The sequence below is a fragment of the Giraffa tippelskirchi genome, chromosome 3 (genome assembly GCF_054371585.1).
Source record: "Giraffa tippelskirchi isolate mGirTip1 chromosome 3, T2T-mGirTip1v1.2.pri, whole genome shotgun sequence".
Classification (NCBI taxonomy): Eukaryota; Metazoa; Chordata; class Mammalia; order Artiodactyla; family Giraffidae; genus Giraffa; species Giraffa tippelskirchi.
Window position 1 is genome coordinate 155,691,865 of NC_137277.1, and position 23,626 is coordinate 155,715,490.

The 23,626-nt window shown below is 39.3% G+C and overlaps 1 protein-coding gene across 3 annotated transcripts in view; it reads left to right on the forward strand.

Annotated features, from left to right (window-relative positions):
* Positions 1-2,698: 2,698 nt before the first annotated feature.
* The window catches only part of UNC80 (unc-80 subunit of NALCN channel complex), a 207,337-nt gene continuing 186,409 nt past the window's right edge, over positions 2,699-23,626 (forward strand). For all 3 annotated transcript variants that reach the window (XM_081582692.1, XM_081582691.1, XM_081582693.1), the window contains exons 1-6: positions 2,699-3,064; positions 3,991-4,039; positions 7,389-7,545; positions 8,579-8,880; positions 18,688-18,811; positions 20,533-20,606. In XM_081582692.1, the coding sequence (XP_081438818.1) occupies positions 2,973-3,064; positions 3,991-4,039; positions 7,389-7,545; positions 8,579-8,880; positions 18,688-18,811; positions 20,533-20,606 (798 nt within the window). In that variant the 5' untranslated portion in view covers positions 2,699-2,972. The remainder of the gene's footprint in view (positions 3,065-3,990; positions 4,040-7,388; positions 7,546-8,578; positions 8,881-18,687; positions 18,812-20,532; positions 20,607-23,626) is intronic.

Consider the following 23,626-nt stretch of genomic DNA (forward strand, 5'->3'; position numbering starts at 1 on the left):
CCGTCTCCTTATCTCTAGCTCTACTGTCACGTTCAGGATCTCATAGGATATTTTCCTAGTATTCAGACTTAGATGCCCACATGCAATCTTGCTTATTTCAAATAAGCTCTCCATTCTAGTCATATAAGTCATTTTAAAATGGATATGAAGTCTTTACTGCCCTATTAAAGTCTTCCTATCCTAACCAAACTTTATAGCCTGCTGTACATAACCTTTCTCCATCTTATTCCTGTCTATATTTTATGTCTTCTCCCTTTGTTTATAATTGAATTTATATCATGTCTCCAATTGTACACTTTTCTTTGCCTGTCTTCCCTTCAATACTGTAAGTTTCTTATGGCTAGGAATCTATATAGATTAGTGCTTGGCATATAATGGTATATAATGCTTGACATTAGTGCTTTACTGAAACAGACTCAGTAAATATGAATAATCTATTTAGAATCTATTTTTCTTTATTTCAAGATTCATATTAAAAGATGACTTCAAGAGGAGCAAAACTGGAGTTAACCTGTACTCAGAGCTTTAGTCCTGCCCTGGCAGCTTTGAGATCCTAGTCAGACAGGCCATGTGGTAATAACGTAGAAGCCAGAGACATTTAGCAACATGAGAAATTGAGAAACAATTCAACAAAACTCAATGAAGATCCCAACACTGAGACTAACATATTTCCTAGTGATCAAATCTAAATTTGGCCCACTAAGACATATTACCTCTCTTAGAGTAGCAAACCTTTGACAGCATAAGTAACATTGTGAGTGATGGCAGCTACATGCAAATCAGAAGAACTATTGAAAGTTTAGCCTCAAGGATTGTGTATAAAGAAAAGTTTTGAGAAGGCAAAGAAGAATAACAAACATTTGTTATTTCCCCCATGCTGTTCACATAGCAGATAGCACTAATCAATAATAGCAGTTTTGTCTTAAAGTACCTGCCTTAACTTCACAGTCTTTCACAACAGAAAGGCCTTACCAACTGATCTGAGTTGAAACAAGAAAGAAAACCCATTTACCATCTAGCCTATAAAAGAAACCTGGAGGAGAGCATGGTAACCCTCTCCACTATTCTTGTCTGGAGAATCCCCATAGACAGAGGAGCCTGGCAAGCTACAGTCCATGGGATGCAAAGAGTCGGACATGACTGTGCAACTAAGCACAGCACTATAACAAAAAAAAAGTTCTGTGTCAAGAAGCATGAAGTTTCTTTCTCCTTTGGGATCTACCATTAACCAGCTAGGAAGTCACTTTATAACTCTAGGCCTCATCACCCTTATCAGTAAAATTTGGAGATAGAGGTAGATTATCTCTAAGTTTCCTTTGTTTGTCCTAGCTCCAAGTGGCTCAGTGGTAAAGAATCCATCTGCTAATACAAGAGATGCAGGAGACTCAAGTTTGATCCCTGGGTCAGTAAGATCCCCTGGAGGAGGAAATGGCAACCCACTCCAGTATTCTCGCCTGGAAAATTCATGGGACAGAGGAGCCTGGTGGGCTACAATCTATAGAGTTGCACAGAGTCAGACACAACTGAGCACACACGCACTTGACTTAAGCAATGGAAAGTATTTATGAATTATTGAAAAAAGCATGGTTATAATTCTAAGAAATGAAATTACTCATTGATGTTATAAAACATCATTGTTATCTTTTTCCTCCTGACAGAGCTGCTGATACTAATTATAAAATTATTTGTCCAATGGTGGTAAAAAAAAAAAGTTCAATAAATTAAATGAAGACATTATTTCTCTGACTGAAAATACCAATACATACAGCATAGTTCTTTCTATATGGAGTAGACACACATGTGGTTAACAGAAACTATTTCTATCTGTTGAGATTAGGCTCTGGGGTTTCTGATTCTCCATTTCATGGGTCACACCAATACCTTTGTTCAAAATAGTGTGCGGCTGTGTTCACTTGCAAATATTTGAGTCCATAGCAATGAATTTTTCACTCAAACTGCTTCACTTGACCCCATCCCTACTTGCTTTACTACCAGATAAAACATCTAACAATCCACTTAGAAACTGTTGTATAGGGCTTTGACTATGACAACTTAAGTAAAATGGCAGTTATCAATGAGATAGAGTCACCCAAGTTCACTAAGGGACTATAAACAATAAACCACATTTTCTAACAGCATGATTCAAATGTTCTTTCTTTAGTTGTAATAATTGATACCCACAACTTGCTGGCTTGGCAATATTTCTGCTTTGGCAAAACAAGCATGGTTACTTTCTTGTGGTTACCATTTTACAATAAATTCTCTCATCAGAGAACGTTCAAGCTTTCTCTGCCTTGCCAAGCTTGCTTCCTTTCTGGTTTACACTTCCAATAATTTTCACGTGCTTCTTCTGCTAAACCCCAAGGGTGGACTCCTGACCTCCTTGCTAGAGGTGCGAATGATGCCAAGGTTAGTGACTGCTCTGCGGTTTCCCAAAGCTCCTCCTCCCTAGACCTTGACAGTTCTTCAGATGCCAAGGTTGGGAAGCAGGACAGGGGACACTCCTAGGGTGCAGTTCCTAAGGGAGGAAGCCGAAATCTGGGGCTAAAGAGGCCACGCAGGGGACCTGCTTGCGATGCGGAGTTTGGACCCTTCTGGCCATCCCAAGTCTGCTCAACCTGACCCCTGCGCTGGTCTCCCGCCCGTGCGTCCGGCGCGGGCCGCTGTCCACAGTGGGAGGTGCTGAAAGCAAGGAGCGGGCGCGGGGGCGGCGAGGCGGACTGCTCCTCCGAGCGCCCCCCTCCTCGCTCCGCGGCTCCTCCAGCCCTCCCCTCCTCCTGCAGCCATGTTCAACGTTCGAGGAGGGGCGGGGGAAGGGAAGAGGGACGGGGGATCAGGGCGGAGAGAGTCTGCTCTGTCTCGGGGAAGGAGGGGATGAGAGTTGGGGAGAGCAGACGGAGGAAGAGGCGGGGGCAGCGGCTAGCCAGGAGCCAGCGCTGAGTCCTGCAGGAGGACTCCCAGGAGCCACCATCATGGTGAAGAGGAAGAGCTCCGAGGGCCAGGAGCAAGACAGCGGCCGTGGTATCCCCTTGCCCATCCAGACCTTCCTGTGGCGGCAAACCAGGTGAGGGGCGCAGAGGGCGCACCGCGGGCGCCCAGGGCTGGGGGCGCTCCTGGGGCCGCCTGGATTGTGGTCGCTGCTGCTGAGGCCGCGCGCCACAGCTTGCAGCTCCCTCTCTGGGGCTGGAAAGCAAGCTCTCCAAACCCGCTTAAAAACACGCATTTAAAAAAATATTTCAGTGAAGTTTGACGACAAGCAGATTGGCAATATACGTTATTTAGGGGGTGAGAGGGCAGAGAGCTTAGGAGGAGGGGGCCGGGAATTAGGGGAGAGAATTATGACTGGTTGTGCTCCTGTGTCCAATTCCCCCTCCGTCTCCTGCTGTAATTCCAGCCCGTTGACCTGTTGTTTTTCCAGCTCCTGTTTGTCGAATATCTGCTATGCCCACTTGTTAACCATTTTTGCTCGGATCCAGCCAGTGTAATCTTCCTGGTTAAAGCCTCTGAGAAGACTCATTTTTTTATAAGAATTTTCTTTTTCCAGAAAAAAAAAAACAACAAAAAACCCCTGAAACCTATTCCAATAAACAGGAAACAAGGTTTCCATTATTATTATTGTTAGAGATTTATCAGATAAGAAATTGGATTCTGAAAATCATAACCCACAAGCTGGGTTCATTTTTCACTTTTGAGTATGACTGTACACATGAGTAATGCAATACTTCTGACCACTGGCAATTTAGAATCCATTTAGATAAAAAGTCTTCAGAATTAGAGTTGATACAGAAAATGTAGAAATTCAGACCTTTTTCATATATGTAATTGCACATGAAAAAGCAAATGCCAGCTGTTTAACACCTGCTCATTAACAAGGCATAGGGAGGCATGAAATTTGACTTTTGCACGTCTTATCCGTTGAAAAATGTTGTAAGGATGCTCTAATAATAATTTTGCGTGTATTTATAACAATTATCTCTCTTAATTTTTCAGTGCATTTTTGAGGCCTAAACTGGGAAAGCAATATGAAGCCTCTTGTGTGGTATGTGATATTCATCATTTAATGAGTATTTCCATATATCATGTGGTAATTTGAAAGAATGATGTTAAATGTACTGACTATACATGTTAATTCACTCAGCAAACATTACTGAGTACCCACTATGTGCCAGACACAGTTCTAGATGATGAGATGGAGCAATAATCAAAACAAATAAAGGGTTTGTATTCTACTGGGAGGGGGATGGGACCTTCATAAATGAATAAATTAGATAGCCAGCCAAATGGTGATATATACTATGGAGAACATTTAAGCAAGAAAGGAAATTATAGAGCACTAGGGTGAAATTTTCATGTTAGAAGCAGTGCATAGATAAGGTTTGCCTGCTTATGTGACCCTTGGACAAAGATTTGAAGAAAGGTACTGAGGAATAGCTGAGAGAAGAGCAGAGGGAAAGTAAGTCCAAAGGCCCTAAGTGGGGAGGAGTAGACCAGAAGAAGAGAGAGTGGGGAAATAACAGAGAATCAGAAGACAGAAGACAAGTATAACAGTCAAATTCTTAATCAACAAAATTGAGAAATGTTATCAAATCAACAAGATGTTATGTTATGTAGTGGAAGCTCATACAATGCAAGCCTATGAACTACTGAAAGTAATATGCAATATTGAACTTTTATGTCTTCCATTTTTTTGTGCAAGACCAAAGTGGATGATATGAAATAATTATGAAAATAATGCTATTAATATTTATGCAAAATAGAGTGCACTTGTCCTGAGATTCTAAGGGAATCTCATGACTTAAAAATTGTCTTTTTACAAACTGAAGACAAGATGAAAAACTGTGAAGCAAAATTAAAATGGGTTTTCTACAGACTTCATTAAAAATTGGAGCTCACATAAAGGTCGCTACATTGTATATGAAAGTGAAAGTCACTCAGTCATGTCTGACTCTTTGCAACTCCATGAACTGTAGCCTGCCAGGTTCCTCTGTCCATGGAATCCTACAGGTAAGAATAATGGAGTGGGTAGCCTATCGTTTCTCCAGGAGTTGAACCAGGGTCTTCTGCATTCCAGGCAGATTCTTTACCATCTGGGCTACCAGGAAAGCCTCACATTGTATATATTATAACCTAAAAGTAGAAACCTACTCATTTAGATATTGCCGTGATATTTGCAAATGACCAGAAAGAGAATAGATGACATTCTAGTAAGGAGCTCTGAAATGTGTTAGGGCCACAAACTATTACAGAAGCCAAATGGAAATTTAAACACCCCACATACACACATACATATGCACAGAACACACTCAAATAGGAATTTCTTTTGTTGCATTTCCTGCCCTTCAAAATTGTCGCATATATTTTTTATATCTAACTTTTTAATGGAATTTATTGTACTAAGCTCAGGTTAAAGTAATTTGACATTTGAAATCTCTGAGTCTTCCTCAAACCAAGCTTACAATTATACTAGCTTAAAATAACCCTGACTTTTCTCTCTTCTTGCCAAAATATGTCTGACATTTTAATGTAGTCACATAATACCAAGTAACTAAGTCACGTTCATAGCTGCAGATAGATAGTGATATAAATATAGAAAACAATTTCCCTGGTTTAAAATGACAAAAAGTTATATTAGTAACATTTAAGAAGAAAATGACAGTAAGTATCTAAAGCTTCCTGAGGTTAGAAGGTATATAACTCATCCTCTAAAAGTGCATTCATCCAGACTGTATAAATTCTTTATAACTTTTAATGTCTAACATACACACCCTTTACTTAATGAATAGTTAGGAACCAAGGAATTTTAAACTGTTTTAAAGTGTTTGGATCTGCCTTTATCTAGTTTCTTTAAGAAAACCCCAGAGACTACATCTCTGATCGAACTCCTTACCAAACCTCAGCATGCCTTTCATTATGAAAGTGAATTTATTTTCTTTCTTGAGTCAAATATAGATAGCTTTCTTTGGAGAATCTCTGTATTAAGTCATATTTTTCTTATATATCCTAATAATTCCAATAATACAGCTTGAGCACTTGGGGCTGGTATTATGATCGTGGAGAACACAATTCTCTAGACCATTTGGGACATCAAGTAGCAATCAGGTTCTGTTCATACAAGTCAAGTGTTTATTAAATTTATTCTAATATTTGGTAACTACACTTTCCCCAACACCCTACAATAATATCTTCCTCCACCTTCAAAAAGAAAAAAACAACTCAATAGGTCAAACTTGTTCTGGGGGAAGGGGGAGGTGCTTCTCTTGCTTAAAGTACTGCATCCTTGGCCAGGACAGAGATTTAATAAACCAACAAAGCAAAAAAAAAAAAGGCTTATTTTCCTCCTCTCTCCCTCCCTTATTCTCTTCCTCCTTTTCTTTCTTTATTCAATAGGTATATTAACTATCTTATGGTTCCAGGCATTATGTAAGGGGTGTCCTATGCCAGGTCACATTGCTAGGCACATGGAATAATTCAGGGACCCCAAAATCAGATCTCTTGTAAGAGGTCTATCTTATTTAACATTTGTTGCATGTTCACAAAAATTCTTTGCCTTCAGATACTTTTACAAAAGACATCTCTTCTTGGTCTGCAGCAGTGAGAGCTCCTTTAGATGATCCAACAACATTTTATAAAATACTACTTCTAAACACTTCATATAGTTAAATGTGTTGTACTCTTTTTGATGGGAGCTTATTTTGGTGGAAATAAAAATCATTTAATAATGTAAGCCATATACTTTGGATCAAAAACTTAAAAATGGGTGTGCTCAGTCATGTCCAATTCTTTGCAACCCCATGGAGCCCGCCAGTCTCCTCTGTCCAAGGGATTTTTCCAGGCAAGAATACAGAAGTGGGTTTTCATTTTCTTCTCCAGGGGATCTTGTCAATCCAGGGATCAAACCTCCATCTCTTGATTCCTGCATTGGCAGGCGAGTTCTTTACCACTAGCGCTAGTTGGGGCCAGGTGGCGCTAGTGGTAAAAGAGTCTGCTTACCAGTGCAGGAGATATAAGAGAAGCGGGTTCCATCCCTGGGTTGGTAAGATCCCCTGGAGTAGAAAGTGGCAACCCACTCCTGTATTCTTGCCTGGAGAATCCCATGGACTAAGGAGCCTGGTGTGCTATAGTCCATAGGGTCGCAAAGAGTCAGACATGACTGAAGCGACTTAGCATGCAGGCCAACTGGGAAGCCTGTTTGAAAATGGGTAGATAATAGGAAATTATCATTGACTCATTTCATGTCAACATGTACAATGAAATGCAATGTGAGTGCTCTCTAAAGAATTTGGACTAGTGATTTGCATCTTTTAGGATATACAATACCTTGTCTATTTTTCCACCCATCAGAATCTCTAATTTCTTATTTAATTTTTTTTTTTTTTTGGTGTCTATAGTCCTTTGAACGAGTGTTAGTAGAAAACAAGCTGCATGGCCTCTCTCCAGCCCTCTCTGAAGCCATCCAGAGCATTTCCAGATGGGAACTGGTACAAGCTGCTTTGCCTCATGTCCTCCACTGCACTGCAACCCTGCTGTCAAACAGAAACAAGTTAGGTTGGTGCACCTGCATTTTTTCTCCATAACACACCATTGTCCTCACTCACGGTAACGCTCATAATAACATCCACAATAGCAACCTGTATCACTACCTGTATTGAGAATGGCACACATTCTCAATTAATTCTCACAAAATTTTCCTTAGTTTCATATCACTGTTATCTCCATTTTGCCAATGAGGGAACTAGCTCTCTTTTTAAAAATTTTTAAATTTTACAAGTAAACTGTGACTATGTCCTCCTTTTTGAACATTAGAATATTATAGAGAAACTAAGGACTCTCACCTGTTCAAGATGAGTTCTAATCAGAGCTGTCCTTTAGTCCTCCCAACATCCAAAGCAACCACCTTCATGAATTTGGCATGCTCCCCTCCAGACCTTTTCCCAACTTTGTAGTACTGTGTGTATGTGTGCATGCCTGCACATATGTGTTATTTTTCTTGCTTAGATTATTTTGCAGATTGCTTTTCCCACATAGCATTATGTCCTAGCCATCTATCCCAAGCTCTTCTCCATCTGATTCCTTCCCCTTATGTGGATCTTTACTCAAGTGTTAACCTTTATAGAGGGCCCTTTCCTAATCACACCAGGTCTTCCCAGGTGGCTCAGTGGATAAAGAATCTACCTGCAATGCAGGAGACTCAGAATACATGGGTTTGATCCCTAGATTGGGAATAATGAGCACACATGCATGCAAAATTGAGTAGCTATCTTCAGAACCAATATTCTTAACAATCGTGCTCTTTATTTGGAAATATATGTGGGTATCTGGCTGAAGAGATGTGATGCATGCAGTTTCTTTCCCTGTGGCAACATATCGTTCTACAAAGATTGCAACCAGTTAGAAAGTCCCAAAACAAGAATGGACCCTTCTAACAGTGGCTGTAAGTGGTGCAGAGAAATGCTAATGTCTCCCAGGAAGTCAAGCCACAGAACCTTAAAGCAAGTATGTTCTTCCCAGATGCAAGGCTGACGTCGTTGTCCTGGTCACAGAGTCTGCCTTAACCTGACTGTGTGGTTGTGCTATGCAGGGCACCAGGATAAACTGGGTGTTGCTGAGACAAAGCTCCTTCATACCCTGCATTGGATGCTCCTGGAAGCCCCACAGGACTGCAACAGCGAGCGTTTTGGGGGCACAGACCGAGGTTCCAGCTGGGGTGGCAGCAGCAGTGCTTTCATCCACCAGGTTGAAAACCAGGGTTCTCCAGGGCAACCTGGCCAAAGCACCTCAAATGATGAGGAAGAAAACAACCGAAGGAAGATTTTCCAGAACTCCATGGCTACTGTGGAGCTCTTTGTGTTTCTGTTTGCTCCTCTGGTACACAGGATCAAGGTAAGCAGAAAGCTGATTAGGGTTCAGGGGGACTAGAGGTCAGGTGAGGGTGGGCTTCAGATGATATTTCCATATTTGTGTGTCCATGTCTTTTTATGAGCTTATAGTAAGAGAGCTTTGTTTCTATATTAAGATATTAAACATTATTTCACATCCATGATTCTCCCACTTAAAAATCCTTGATAATTCTCCATCTGCCCCATGATAATGCCCAACACATTAAATATGACATGTAAAGCCAACCATGATCTGGAGCTTAAGTCCTCTCAATTGACCACTGCCAATCCCTACTGCCCACCCCATGATCCAGTTCTGGGAGCCACGTGAACCATTCCCTGAATATGCACTTGCTGTTAGCTCTGTCCTCCTTTTGCTCCATAGTTCTTCAAACATCAGTGTCATCATTTCCATGAAGCTTTTCCTCTGACCTTCCCCATGGAGACCTAGTCACTATCTCTTTTGTATTTCCAGAACATAATGCAGGGTCTAGAGCAGAAGCTTTTACTTTTTATGTGCTGCAGACTTTTTGACAGTTTGGTGTACTAAGCATGAATTTCTTTTAAAAATATTTTTCAATGCATAAAATAGAAAATGTATTTCATGCAAACAAATTGTATTTAAATACAGTTATATACAGGTACCCCTTGGATCTGAAAGAGACAATATTGTCTTAAGTCACTGTGCTACCACTTTCTAGCTGTGTGATCTAGGTGATCTTACTTAACCTCTTGGATTCTCCATTGCATAAAATTTTGAATTTCAAACACAGGGTGAGTATATGTGAACACACAGTACATAAAAGTACATGGGGAAAAAAATCAAGTACATGGCAAGAAATCAAGAACTTCTGAGAATGAATAAATTGCAACATTCCATCTAAGTGCTCTGATAAGAAATAGAAGGAATTAATATGCTCAACTATTCTTTAACAGAATATTAGGATCCTAATGAATGTTTCATTTTTGCAATATATTATATATATATGATGGAGGAGGAAATGGCAACCCAATCCAGTATTCTTGCCTGGAGAATCCCCATGGAAAGAGGAGCCTGGTAGGCTACAGTCCATGGGGTCTCAAAGAGTTGGACACGACTAAGCAACTAAGCACATACGTATATGAAGGTGGTTGTAAGACCATTAGCAACCATTATGAGGGGGGATGGACTAAAAAGTCTTTTCATCCATTTTATTTTCAGTTAAAATTCACTTTTGATTGATTCTGTTGCATTGCTGGTAGGACTAGAACTGAAATTACCTGCGGACTCCTAAAGTGCTTCACATGCACTGGCCACGTTGTCTATCAAAATTATCAAAAAAAAAAAATTAAATGTGATTTAATTAAATTTCTGCTTTAAAAACATTACACTTTCTATTTTTAAAAGTCTTTGATAAAGGTTACGCTTAATGGGAACATTAACTGAGCGTGTCCCCCTGGCTGATGAGAACTGCAGGACATGAATTCTGCCCACCTGCCTGGCTTCATCTCCCTCAATCTCACTGGCCTCTCTCTTGTTCCCAAACTTGCAGGCTCACCTTCAAACCAAGAAGGTTGTTTTTGCTTTCAGATCTTTGCGCTGGTTTTTTCCTTCTATTTGAAGCATTTGCTCCCACCTTCCACCCCTAGATTTTCACATGGTCATGTTCTTCTCATCAATTTACTCACCATGTAGTTGTTACCAACCCAGAAGTACTTCCCTGGCTACTTCAGTGCCACTAGTACCTGATCTACATTTTTCATTGTTTCCTTCTTTGCACTTATCAGTACCTGAATTTATTTTTTATGTTTCTTTACATGTTTGTTACCCATCACCCCCACCAAATCTGAGGTTCTTGAGCAAAGGGACACTGCCTGTCCAGGTCACAACAGTATCTGATGTGTCTAGAATAGTGTCTGCATATATGAGACAATCAATAAAGATTTAATGACTGTCACTGAATAAACCCAAGTTACTATCAGAAGCTGATCCAGGTGCTAAGAGTAGCAAATATATGTAGGCACATAGTCCCTTAAATGGAAAGGGCAAGAAAGAAAACTTCTTAAAAAAATAGCCCATAACATATCTATTTGTAAAGAAATATCATCTAGATTAAAAAATGTGGAAGTGTCCAGAATGACTATAATTTTATTTGGAAACATGCAGAAAGTGTAAGTTTTGGAAACAGTCCTGAGTTAGAATCCAGTGCTTGCTGCTTTGTATTCTACGTAGAAAGGACATTTAACAATTAACTTCTTTAAGCCTCAGTTTTCTCAAGTATAAATTGAACATGAGAATAATTTTGTGGAGTATTGTGAGGATTAAACAAATTAAAGTGCTCACCTGATGCACAAAAAGGCGTTAATAAATGGTAGTATTTAGCACTGGCATTTTATAGCTATCAGCATTATGAATTATGAGTAGAAGAGGAGCCAGATCTTCTTTCAGGGGAGACTACACAGATAGTTGAGAAAAGCTGGCTCAAGGTCCCCAAGTTTACCTCTGGCCTGGGATTGGAGTATTTATAAGGAAGTAAAACAATCCCTATAAAACATGGCACTGTGATTAATACATAGTATTCTAACAATAATTGCTGGCTACTATTACTAGCATTAATGTTTTATCATTTTATTATTGCTATGAGAGAAATGTTTTTCTAGATGCCCTAGGGAATAAAAATATTGATAAGTCAATAGATTTCCCTATAAGACTTTTTTTTTATCTGAGTGAGGGGTTTGCTTTTTCAGCGGGGAATGTACAATCCCTTGATCGGGGTTTCTCAGTTGTGGCACCATTGGCATTTGGGGCCAGATAATTCTTTGTCCTGTGCTTTGTAGGATATTTAGTAACATCTCTGGCTTCTACCCACTAAATGCCAGTAACACCTCCTCCCTCTGATTTGTTACAAACACAAATGACTCTAGACATTGCCAGATATCCCTAAAGAGTGGAGAGGGGTGAGAATTACCCTGGATTGAGATCCACTGACCTAGATTTTTCATTTGCCTGCTAGTTATCAGGCCCTATCTTCCTTCCATATCTGTGCTCTAGCCATCTCAACTGCTCCTCATCAGCACCATTAATGGCCTCCTTATTCTTCCACTGCATTTGATCTTCAGAACTCCAGCCCAAGATCAAGACCAAAAGCCACCTTTTCTTTCCAGCCCCAGAGATCTGCATGCTCCTGGGGCAGAAACCAACAACCATCTAGACTGGTATGTCTACACATTGTGCCATCAAGCTCCATGTGATGCCCACTTGTCAGTCCTTTTCTTGTCTCCCTAAAGTCCCCACCCCATGCTCACATAGACAGTGTTGTAGGTTGAGGCTCTCATAGGACGTGGTGTTGCGGGAGCCATGAAGGGCTGAAATCCAGTTTAGGCATGAGCCTGTGCTTCCACTTCTCACTTTCCCAATCCCTTCCACTTGCTTCTGCTTTCCTCTAGTATGTAACAGTTTTCACCTATCATTTCTAATTTTTACAAACACCCACAGGAAGGTAGAATTTACCAAAGAGGAAACTGAAGTCCAGAGAGGTAATGATCAAGCTCATTAAAATAGGCAAGGTGGGATTCAAATCCAATTCCATCTGACTTTCTACAAAGCTATACTGTTTCTTGGTTTCTGTGCTAGAACTCTTCTAACCAAGGTCATCAACAACCTTGGGCTGTTGAACCTAATCTTTACTTTGCTGTCTTCAATTCATTAAACCTCAGCTGCATTTGAACTTACCTTCATTTCTTCTTGAAGTTTTCCATTCCTCTGGTGACACCACACACTGCCAGTTTTCGTTGCATCTCTGGCTCTTTCTGCTCTGTCTCCTCTGAGAGCTCATCTTCTTTGCCTGCCCCTCTAACATTGGGGTTCCCCAGAGATGCAACCTAGACCCTTTGCACTTCCCACTGTATCTTTACTTTGGAATATCTCCTCTCCTGCTTCATTTATTTACCATTTATGTCCTGATAGGCTGAGGTCATCTAATTTTATATCTGTAAATCAGTCTTCTCTCCTGGCCTCTAGACCAACTTTTCAACTAGTTTCTCCAAACAGATCATCTGTAGACATTTCAGGTTTCCCCTGGGATGAGCTCTTGTCCTGATGTTCTGTATTTCAGATGATGGACCCATTCACATAAACTCAAAACCTAGGAGCTTCCTTTGATTACTCCTTCATCCTTACCTGCACATTCTGCTAATCACAGAGTTCTACACATTTTGTCTCCTAAATATTTCTAATTTTTTTATCCCTATTTACTCCATAACCCAAACTTTCATCATCTCTTCCTTGGGCCTCTTACTTGGGCCATTTTCTAACTGAATTTACAGTCTCCTGGATTATCTCCTAAAATCCAACCTTAACACCAAAGTGATCTCTGTAAATGCAGATCTGACTATATCACCAATATGCTTAAAGTAATTGGTTAATTTCTCGCTCTGCAGAGGGTGAAACTCTAGCTTCTTTGTGTGATAACTGGGGCCTCCATGTTTTGTGTTTTTTTGGCTACCTCTCCTGCCTATGAGCTCCAAATGCTTGCAGTCTCCCTGAGAATATAACGTGATTTATTCCAAACCTATTTTCATGCTGGTCATGTTACCTGGAATGCCCTCATAACCTATACTTCTGCCTAGAAAATTCCTACTCATTCTTTATGATTTCATTCAAGATCTAGGCTCCCCTCTTCTCTATCTGTATAATATTTTAGATGTATTTTTATTGTTATTTTTAGTTTAGTTGTTATTCTTATCTCTTTGTGTGTCCATCTCTCCCACTAGATTCCAAATGGTTTGAGAATAGAAATTATCATTCTATCTGGGGTAGTTAACATTAATGTTTGTGTTTTGTAGATATTTAATAAATATTTGTTGAATGAATTAGTTTACTAATTAACAAATAAATTTAAATGACTCATTCTTTTGTAGGACAGTGTATAATTCAATGGATTTTTATACTTTTAAAACTAGCTCAAATATTGTATAAGAAATTAACATTCTGAATATTCTGTCAAATATTATCATTTTAGGCCAAATTTAAATGATGACATGTGTTACAACGAACGAATCCACTTTAAATGTGCTGTTAGTATTTTCTTGATTTGATTATATTCACTTATTCCTTCAATAAATATTTATTGGATGCCTACTGAATGCTAGGCACTGTTCAAAGTGCTGGAGAAGCTGCAAGGAATTAAACAAAATACAAGCCCTCAAGGAGATTTTTATAAAATTCATATGTCTAAAGTAAACAACTTTAAAACAGAATTTAAAATAATAGTTGTTTAAGCAGATGTCTCTAAGCTACTAGAAAACACATTTAGAATTGCTTCATGTCATCATGGAAACAGATTTTCATTGCAAGCTAGAAAAGAAACTGTAATGTGGAAATGTTGATTTTTTGAATGCTTACACTGTCTGTTTTTTCTTAGAACCTTTCCAGACCATTCATCCCACAGCTATTTGAATGATAAAGAGCACCTTCCCCAAATACAGAGCTTCTGTTCTTGTGTGTATATATCACACTGAGTGAGCCATTGAAGGGGACTCTAGAAGTGGAGTTAGGTCTCAGAGTTTATACATTCATCCAGCTTAAAAGGATGTATAAAAAATATATATAAAAAAATATATAAAAAAATATAAAAAATAAAAAAATAAATTAAAAAAAAGGATGTATAAAGAACACATCCACATAAGAGTTGGCCATAGCTTCTGCAGGTATTTGGGTCTAAAGAATGATCAGATTGAGCTGGTGTTATTTGGAGAGTCTAATGTATGTTCAGTTAATCAACAATTATGCATTGATATTCAAGGAAAAATAGACAGAAGAAGATCTCAATTTATCTTCAAGAAATATACAGTCTAGCTGGAAGTATATCAAACAAAATAATGACAGTGACTGTTACTGAGTGGTAATTGTCACATTGAGAGAGCATATGTTAAAAGCCAGGATGTCAGTTTAAGAGAACTCACTTCCTGTTGCCATGTCCATTGGAGTTTTGTGCCAAGATTACTTAGAAACATGGAAAAGAACCCATCTCTGAAACTAAGAAATTATCAAAACCTGATGAATTGAGCATTCTGCATTTCTGGAGATAAATCTGATATACTTTGCACACTGTTAATTCCTTGCTTGCTGGATCTAATACCACACATGATACCAGGCAGTCTTCCCCATGTTTATTTCAAAGGAAGAGGGATTCTTTCCCTTTAACTTCAGACTGTCCATCTAGTTATTTACTCAATAAGTCTAGTTGAATAGCTAACAGACCTCTCAAACTTAACATGTCTAAAACTAGACTCCTGATATCCCCAGACTTGTTTCTTCTTCATCTTGCCCATCTTTTATCAGTGACAAGGCCAAAGATCTTTGACATCTTTTTCTCCTACACTCCACTTCTAGTCAATCAGCATTTTGCCCTCTACTAATTTTGTCCTCTACTAACCCCTTATGGCAGAGAGTGAAGAGGAACTAAAGAGCCTCTTGATGAAAGTGAAAGAGGAGAGTGAAAAAGTTGGCTTAAAGCTCAACATTCAGAAAATTAAGATCATGGCATCTGGTCCCATCACTTCATGGCAAATAGATGGGGAAACAGTGGAAACAGTGAGAGACTATGTTTTTGGACTCCAAAATCACTGCTGATGGTGATTGCAGCCATGAAATTAAAAGATGCTTACTCCTTAGAAGGAAGGTTATGACCAACCTAGACAGGATATTAAAAATCAGAGACATAACTTTGCCAACAAAGGTCCGTCTAGTCAAGGCTATGGTTTTTCCAGTGGTCATGTATGGATGTGAGAGTTGGACTATAAAGAAAGCTGAGCACCGAAGAATTGATGCTTTTGAACTGTGGTGTTGGAGAAGACTCTTGAGAGTCCCTTGGACTGCAAGGAGATCGAACCAGTCCATCCTAAAGGAGATCAGTCCTGGGTGTTCATTGGAAGGACTGATGTTGAAGCTGAAACTCCAATACTTTGGCCACCTCATGCGAAGAGTTGACTCATTGGTAAAGACCCTAATGCTGGGAAGGATTGGAGGCAGGAGGAGAAGGGAACGACAGAGGATGAGATGGTTGGATGGCATCACTGACTCAATGGACATGAGTTTGGGTAAACTCCGGGAGTTGGTGATGGACAGGGAGGCCTGGTGTGCTGTGATTCATGGGGTTGCAAAGAGTTGGACACGACTGATCAACTGAACTGAACTGAACCCCCTAGTCAAACGATCTTTCACCTACATGATAATAATAGCTTCCTAAATTCTCTGTCTCCACCCTTGCCCTTTCTCAAACTATTCTCAATAGCCTGGGCGATCCTATCAAAACATATATCAAGTCATGTCATTCTGCTACTCAAAACCCCTTCAGTGGCTTCCCATGTTACTAAGTAATTGCTGACGTCCTTACTAAACAAGTCAGTCCTAAAAGAAATTAGTCCTGAATATTCACTGGAAGGACTGATGCTGAAACTGAAACTCCAATACTTTGGCCACCTGATGCAAAGAACTGACTCATTGGAAAAGACCCTGATGCTGGGAAATATTGAAGGCACAAGAAGGGGATGACGGAAGATGAGATGGTTGGATGGCATCACCAGCTCAATGGACATGAGTTTGGGCAAGCTCTGGGAGTTGGTGATGGACAGGGAAGCCTGGCGTGCTACAGTGCATGGGGTTGCAAAGAGTCGAACATGACTGAGTGACTGAACTGACCTTACTATGACCCATCAGGCTATATTATTTGAAACTCAATAATGTCCCTGATCTTATTTTTTCTACTCTTCTGTCATTGACTTGACTCCAGGCTCACAGTCTCTTGGCTGTTTCTTGACACACGAGACATACCTAGGACCTTTACTCTTGCTGATCCCTTTTTATAAAATGCTTTTTCGGGAAATAGCTACATGGCAGCTCCTTCATTTCATTCAGATCCTTACTCAAAAATCACCTTCATGAGAAGGCCTTCCTGATCTTTCTGTCTAAAACATTGACACCTTGCTTGCCATTTCTCTCCACCTGCTTTACTTCTCCTTTGCACTGGGGAGCGGAGATTTTTTTTTGTATGCTTTGTTCCCTGTTGTATCCCAGAACCTTGAATGGGACCAGGTACACAGTAGGTGGTCTGTAAATATTTGCAGAATGACTGTTGAATGAATTTGACCAAATGCTTTATGTGCTTTTCCAGTATGGCCACTAGATGCTTCTCCATCATGAGTACCACTGTGGTGCCAGCATCTTGGTTTGTAGCTTAGAGTCTCCTCTATACCAATATAGAGATTTATTCAGGGATTTCAGCTAGTCTTTCCAGTTGAGGCTTCCTTTGATACTGAGCTGCAATGATTCACCATTTGCAGAATCCTTTTCTTCCCAATTTTTTCAATTTTTTGCTAGCTCTCGTTCTTCTAGATCAGTGGTTTTCAACCATAGCTAACATGAGAGTCACTAGGGGGAACTTAAGCAAATATCACAGTGATTCTAACTTAATTGGTCTGGTTAGGGAAGAAAGTGAGACCTGAGCCTCCTAGGTTTAAAAGCTCCCTGGGTGATTATGTTATATAAGCCAGGGTTGCAAATCACCACCCTAAGTGAATTCCTGGGTCTCAGTTGTGCTCATTAATCTGCAATCACACTCTCTGCTTCCATGTCTACATTGATTTGAGAGGCTGCATTATTGAAAATGTAACCTCAAAGTGTTATATGTTTGTACTTACACAACTGCATTTTAAACATCTCAGCCACTCAAAGTGATGTAATGAGGAAGCAGAGAATTTGCTCCCTGGCAGAGACCTTCAGTGGTAGACAAATTGAATGAGTATGGGTTGTAAAGTCAGTGCAATTCAGCAAATATTTCTTGAACACCTATTTTGCACCCAATGCCTAACACTGAATTTAGTATTGTGATGGTGACAGAGGTTGTGGAGGAGGAGAATGCCGGCTACATCTCTGCCCTCAGGGAATTAGATTGTTGAGAAGGCAACAATACAAAATAATATACTAAGAAGGGTCTAACTGCAGGTTACTGATTCCATGAAATGCAAGAACAAGAGATGGACTGGAGAATATAAAGTCAAAATGGCCAGCATCTGAGGATATTGCCTTATGAGAGAGAAAAAGGACAATTAAATCAGTAAGAGGGATAATATCAATATCAATAACCACAAGTAAAGAGATCTGCCTAGGCCCTTGAAATAAGAAGGACTCAATGAGTGCTAATAGAAAACAATAATTTGTATTTTGTGCTCTGCCCAAAGTTCCATCTTAATTAATTACTAAATTTGCCTAAAGGAGATCACCATGATTTTTGTAGTAATTATGATGATGATGTGTGTGTACTCAGTTGTGTCCAACTCTCTGCGGCCTCAGGGACTGTAGCCCACCAGGCTCCTCTGTCCATGGAATTTTCCAAGCAAGAATACTGGAGAGGGTTGCCATTTCCACTTCTAGGGGAACTTCCCGACCCAGAGATTGAATCTGAGTTTTTCCTGTGTCTCCTACTTTGGCAGGTGGATTCTTTACCATTGCACCACCCAGGAAGCCCATTATGATGATAATTTAAGCCTATAGATTTACCCTAGAAACACTCTTCTGAGTGAGGGAGGAAGATCTTGAAGATCAGCCTACTTTGAAAATAATCTTATGAATAATACAATCTTAAAAAGTTACTTTCTGTTTGTAGTTATTACAAAATATTGGCAATATTGCCCATGTTGCACAATACACTCTTGAACCTATCTCTTTGTGCCACTCTTGTGCCACAAACTATTGGGTGAAAAATGTTAATTGTTGCATTGACTGTTTCCTTCAGCCAGTTCTTGGACATAGATCTTCTTTCTCTCCTTCTAGGAATCTGACCTCACATTTCGACTGGCCAGTGGACTTGTTATATGGCAGCCCATGTGGGAACACAGACAGCCTGAAGTCTCCGGCTTCACAGCACTGGTGAAGCCCATCAGGAACATCATTACAGGTTTGTGACTCAAACACCTAGTGGGATGGTCTCTGCATACATAGGAATGAAGGTGACGGGTGATTTGCTCTTAAGAAACCAAGAGGAAGAAAATTCCTCCAGGGAGTTATCTAGGGGCCCCTGGGTGCAGTGTTCATTTACATGATGAGAAACTCTAAACCAGGAGCACATGCTGTGGGTACTATGACTTTGGGTAAGTCATTTAAACTTCCTGTGCCTCCATTTCCTCATCTGTAACATGGGAGTTACAGATATAATTCCCATATAAATATAGTGTAACAAGTACTTACAGGATTATGATGAAGAATAAATGAGCTGATATATGTAAAATTGCTTAGAAGAATGCCAGGCACATAGGAAGATTATTATTATTTCATCTTAATCATAATTATGATGGATGGAGTAGCAGCTCCTTAACAATCTTGCTTTACTGGAGGTTTGTTGTTGTTTGCTATCAAAGCATTTAACTACTGGGATTGTCTAGTGAAATAGCCCTATTGTCGAACTGTAGAAAGAGTACAACATGATAGCTTGAAAAGTGCCTGAAAAGTTCAGGCTTCACCCCCGATCTTTTATCATGTATATAACCTAACCTCCCCCAAGTGCTTTTATTTCTTTAAAGTTGTGGCTGACTCTTTGCGACTGCATGGACTATAGCCTGCCAGGCTCCTCTGTCCATGGAATTCTCCAGGCAATAATACTGTAGTGGGTAGCCTATCCCTTTTCCAGCGGATCTTTCTGACCCAGGAATCAAACCAAGGTCTCCTGCGTTGCAGGTGGATTCTTTACCAACTTAGCTATCAGGGAAGCCCCAGATTCATTGTTCCTTAACGTTTTGATCTATAAAATGGGTCTGGTAATATACCATAAGCTCTTATAGGGTTATTGTAAGTATTAAATGAGTTGATATATGTAAAACCACTTAGAACTTGACCGATATTAAGTACTGTGTGTGCTCAGTCACTTGGTCTTGTCTGACTCTTTGTGACACCATGGACTGCAGCCCAATAGGATCCTCTGTCCATGGGATTTCCCAGGCAAGAATACTGGAGTGGGTTGCCATTTCCTACTCCAGGGGATTTTCTGACCCAGGGATTGAACCCACATCTCCTGTGTATCCTGCATTGGCAGGCTGATTCTTTACCACTGAGTCACGTGGGAAGCTCATGTTAGGTACTATGTAGATGTTAACTGTTATGATTTTCAGTATGGCTAATTTTTCAGCACCTTAACCTACTGAGTTGGACTGAATAGATGAAGAAATCTATATTGATAACCTAGAAATGCAAAGATTTTTTCATTGGTTGTTTGATTTCTCTTACAATGTCTGCTATTAAATATCTTCTTTCAAGGTTTTAATGATCTGTTAAAATGGGTTTTTGATTAAAAAAAAGAGATGAACTTCCCTGATGGCTCAGATGGTAAAGAATCTGTCTGCAATGCAAGAGACCCAGGTTTGATCCCTGAGTCAGGAAGATCCCCTGGAGGAGAAAATGGCAACCCACTCCAGTATCCTTGCCTGGAGAATTCCATGGACAGAGGAGCCTTGTGGGTTACAGTCCATGGGGTTGAAAGGAGTTGGACATGACTGAGCATGCATGCACACATTGAAACATATATGTTACCATATGTAAAAAATAAAAGAAAACAGGAAATAAAATACCTTACATAATTTATATAATCTTTTAAAATTTTTTATGGGATTTCATCCATATTTGCAGCTAAGAGAAGCTCTCCTATCAATAGTCAAAGTCAGACCTGTGAATCACCAAATCAAGACACAAGACACCGAGAGGTGAGTATATTATAACCATGAGAAGAAAGGTAGATATTCCTTGAACATAGTGAAGTTTGAAGGGAAGGATTTGACCAGTGCTTTATCTCAGTAGCTAGCATGTAACACTTAATAAATGTTAGCTATCATTGTTCATTCCACATTAAAGTATCTTGTTCTCAATTACTAAATCTCTTAATATTTGCTGCTGTTGCTGCTAAGTCGCTTCAGTCGTGTCCGACTCTGTGCGACCCCATAGACGGCAGCCCACCAGGCTCCCCTCTCCCTGGGATTCTCCAGGCAAGAACATTGGAGTGGGTTGCCATTTCCTTCTCTAATGCATGAAAGTGAAAAGTGAAAGTGAAGTCGCTCAGTCCTGTCCGACTCTTCTCGACCCCAAGGACTGCAACCTACCAGGCTCCTCCGTCACCCTAATATAAGTAAAATAGTACTGTAGCAGGTGTGGAGGAGGAAGTAGAGAGGAGGCTTAAGATGCAGTCCTACCCCTAAAGGAAACTAAAGTTTAAAGACAAATCCACATAAAACAGAAGATGTGTAATAAAACAGAATATAATTTAATGTAAATTCACCATGCACTACTTGATTCAGAAAAGAAAGAAATGAAGGCCAGGGTAGTTCAAAGTCACATAGGAATGTATACCATCATTAATTTAATATGTGTGAGATGACCTGCCTTCACTTTCAGTTCAACATGTGGAAAATGAAATTTACTGTTATCCATCAAAATTGGATCCTCTTTCCAACTCATGCATTATTGCCAAGATTATTATTATTATGCATTATCATCATCCTTTTTACCCTCAAAACTGAACATGTTAACATCTTAGTATGTCTCCTACAGAGCAATTGCTAAGTATAGACACTGTGATTTATATGCTATATTTCGTCTATTATTAGATGTAAATTTTTTTCACTTTTAACACATTTGAAATATAGTGTATTTTTCATGATCTTTGGCCTCTTACAATCTCTCTACCTGGTAGAAATCTTGATGTGATTGTCATTCTTGTGCAGCAAAATGTGATCATTTCGGCATCTAAGTTTGCAGAATCAGGGTCAGTGGCTTAGGAGAATGTCAGAGGGGATAGTGGAATACTCTTTTAAGAAATAACACTCTTGATGGAGCATAAGTTATTCTATGGGAAAAATATATATCAACAGCTCTGAGTTGAAATTTATAAATGTGAAAACATTTTAGGAATACCTACACCAATTTATTTCACTTATATTTTCCTTTTTACATATACATGGGATGTATTTATACTTCTCAAGTGGCACAGTGGTAAAGAATCCACCTGCCAATGCAGGATATACAGGAGATGTAGGTTCGATCCCTGGGTTGGAAAGATCCCCTGGAGAAGGAAATGGTAACCCACTCCAATATTCTTGCCTGGAAAATTCCATGGACAGAGGAGCCTGGTGGATTACAGTCCATAGGGTCACAAAGAGTCACACAAAAACTGAGCATGCACATGCATGGGGTGGATGTATAATCAAAAGATCTGCATAAATAAGGCTAAGTAGACCTTTTTAATAACTATAAAATAAAAAGTCCTCACTACTAAGAACTTAACTAATAGAATTTTTTCTAGATCATACATCAAATAACGGTGTCTTATAACTGAAGACACCTTAGATACAATGAAATATATAAATTCAACATTTCAGTCTTTTTAATCCTTTCCATTTGATTTCTTGCTGAGTTATATTGTTTTCTTTTCATTCTGTTGCTCAGATATGCACTGCTATCTTCTAAATCCAGGTCCTCCTATGTAGATTGCAGCTGAAACCACCTGATTGGATTTTCTACCTCTAGCCTCTCCTGCTTCATATAAATATAGTTCATAATGCCTGATTAATCTTCCTAATGCATCATTTATTTATTAACTCATCATTCCACAGAGGCTCATTATATACAAGGCACCATCCTTTTATTGCATTCTTTCCTCCTTAGGTGCCTTTAGTGGGTCCCCTCACCTCACGACCAAACTCCTCTCCCTGGTTCTCTGTGCCTTCCACCACCTAGCATCATCCTTCTTAGGTTACCTCGTTTTATCCCTTCAGTTAGTAAAGCGCTGCTCCCAGGATGCAGGGCTTGCAACATTAGTCTCTGAGACTTTGCTCAGACAGTTCCTTCATACTGGATTGCTCTCTTTCCTCCCTTTACCTATCTAAATTGTATCTTTCCTTTAGGGACCAATTTAGACCTTGACTCCCCATGAACTCTTATCTAGTTGCTTTAACCTGCACTGTCCAATATGACAGCCACTAGGTCCATTTGGCTACTGAGCACTTATGACTAAAATATGACTATTTTGTATTGATTAAATAGTCTAAACTGGTGTTAAGTGTAAAATGTACACCATATTTTGAAGAAAATGTAAATATCTTATTAATATTTATATTGATGACATGTTGAAATTAAAATTTTAGATTAAACAGAATATATAGTTAAAATTTTAATTTTATCTATTTCATTTTACTATTTTAAAAATAAGATATGTGTCTCCTATTTGTAGCTTGAGTTGTACTTCTATTGGACATGATGCTATAATCTGTGCTTACCTGTTTTAAAACTTAACTGTAAGTTCTTGATTTCAAGGCCAGATTCATCTAATATATTTTTATCTCCAAAGCATCTTACATGAAACATACATAGTATGTTCTTGCTAAAGGATTCTTTGATCAAATTCAGAAGACTTATTTTATCAAATTTCTAGCTGTATTCTATTCCTCTATATGCTTCATGGTTGAACAATACTTTCTTATTTTACATATGAAAATACAACAGAAAATGTAAGGGGTTAAAATGCTATGATCAGTTTTTGTGGGTCTATCTTTTAGCAAAGAAATTTATCTGTAATGCTGATGGGAAAATTTCTCACATTGGGCAAAATTACATTTATTAGATAAATGTAATTAAAGTAACCTAGTCTGTCAATAAAGTGAAATGAATTTGTGCTTACAAATAAAGGTTATTGTATTCATTTGGGAAAAATGTCTTAATCTCCCCTCTGATG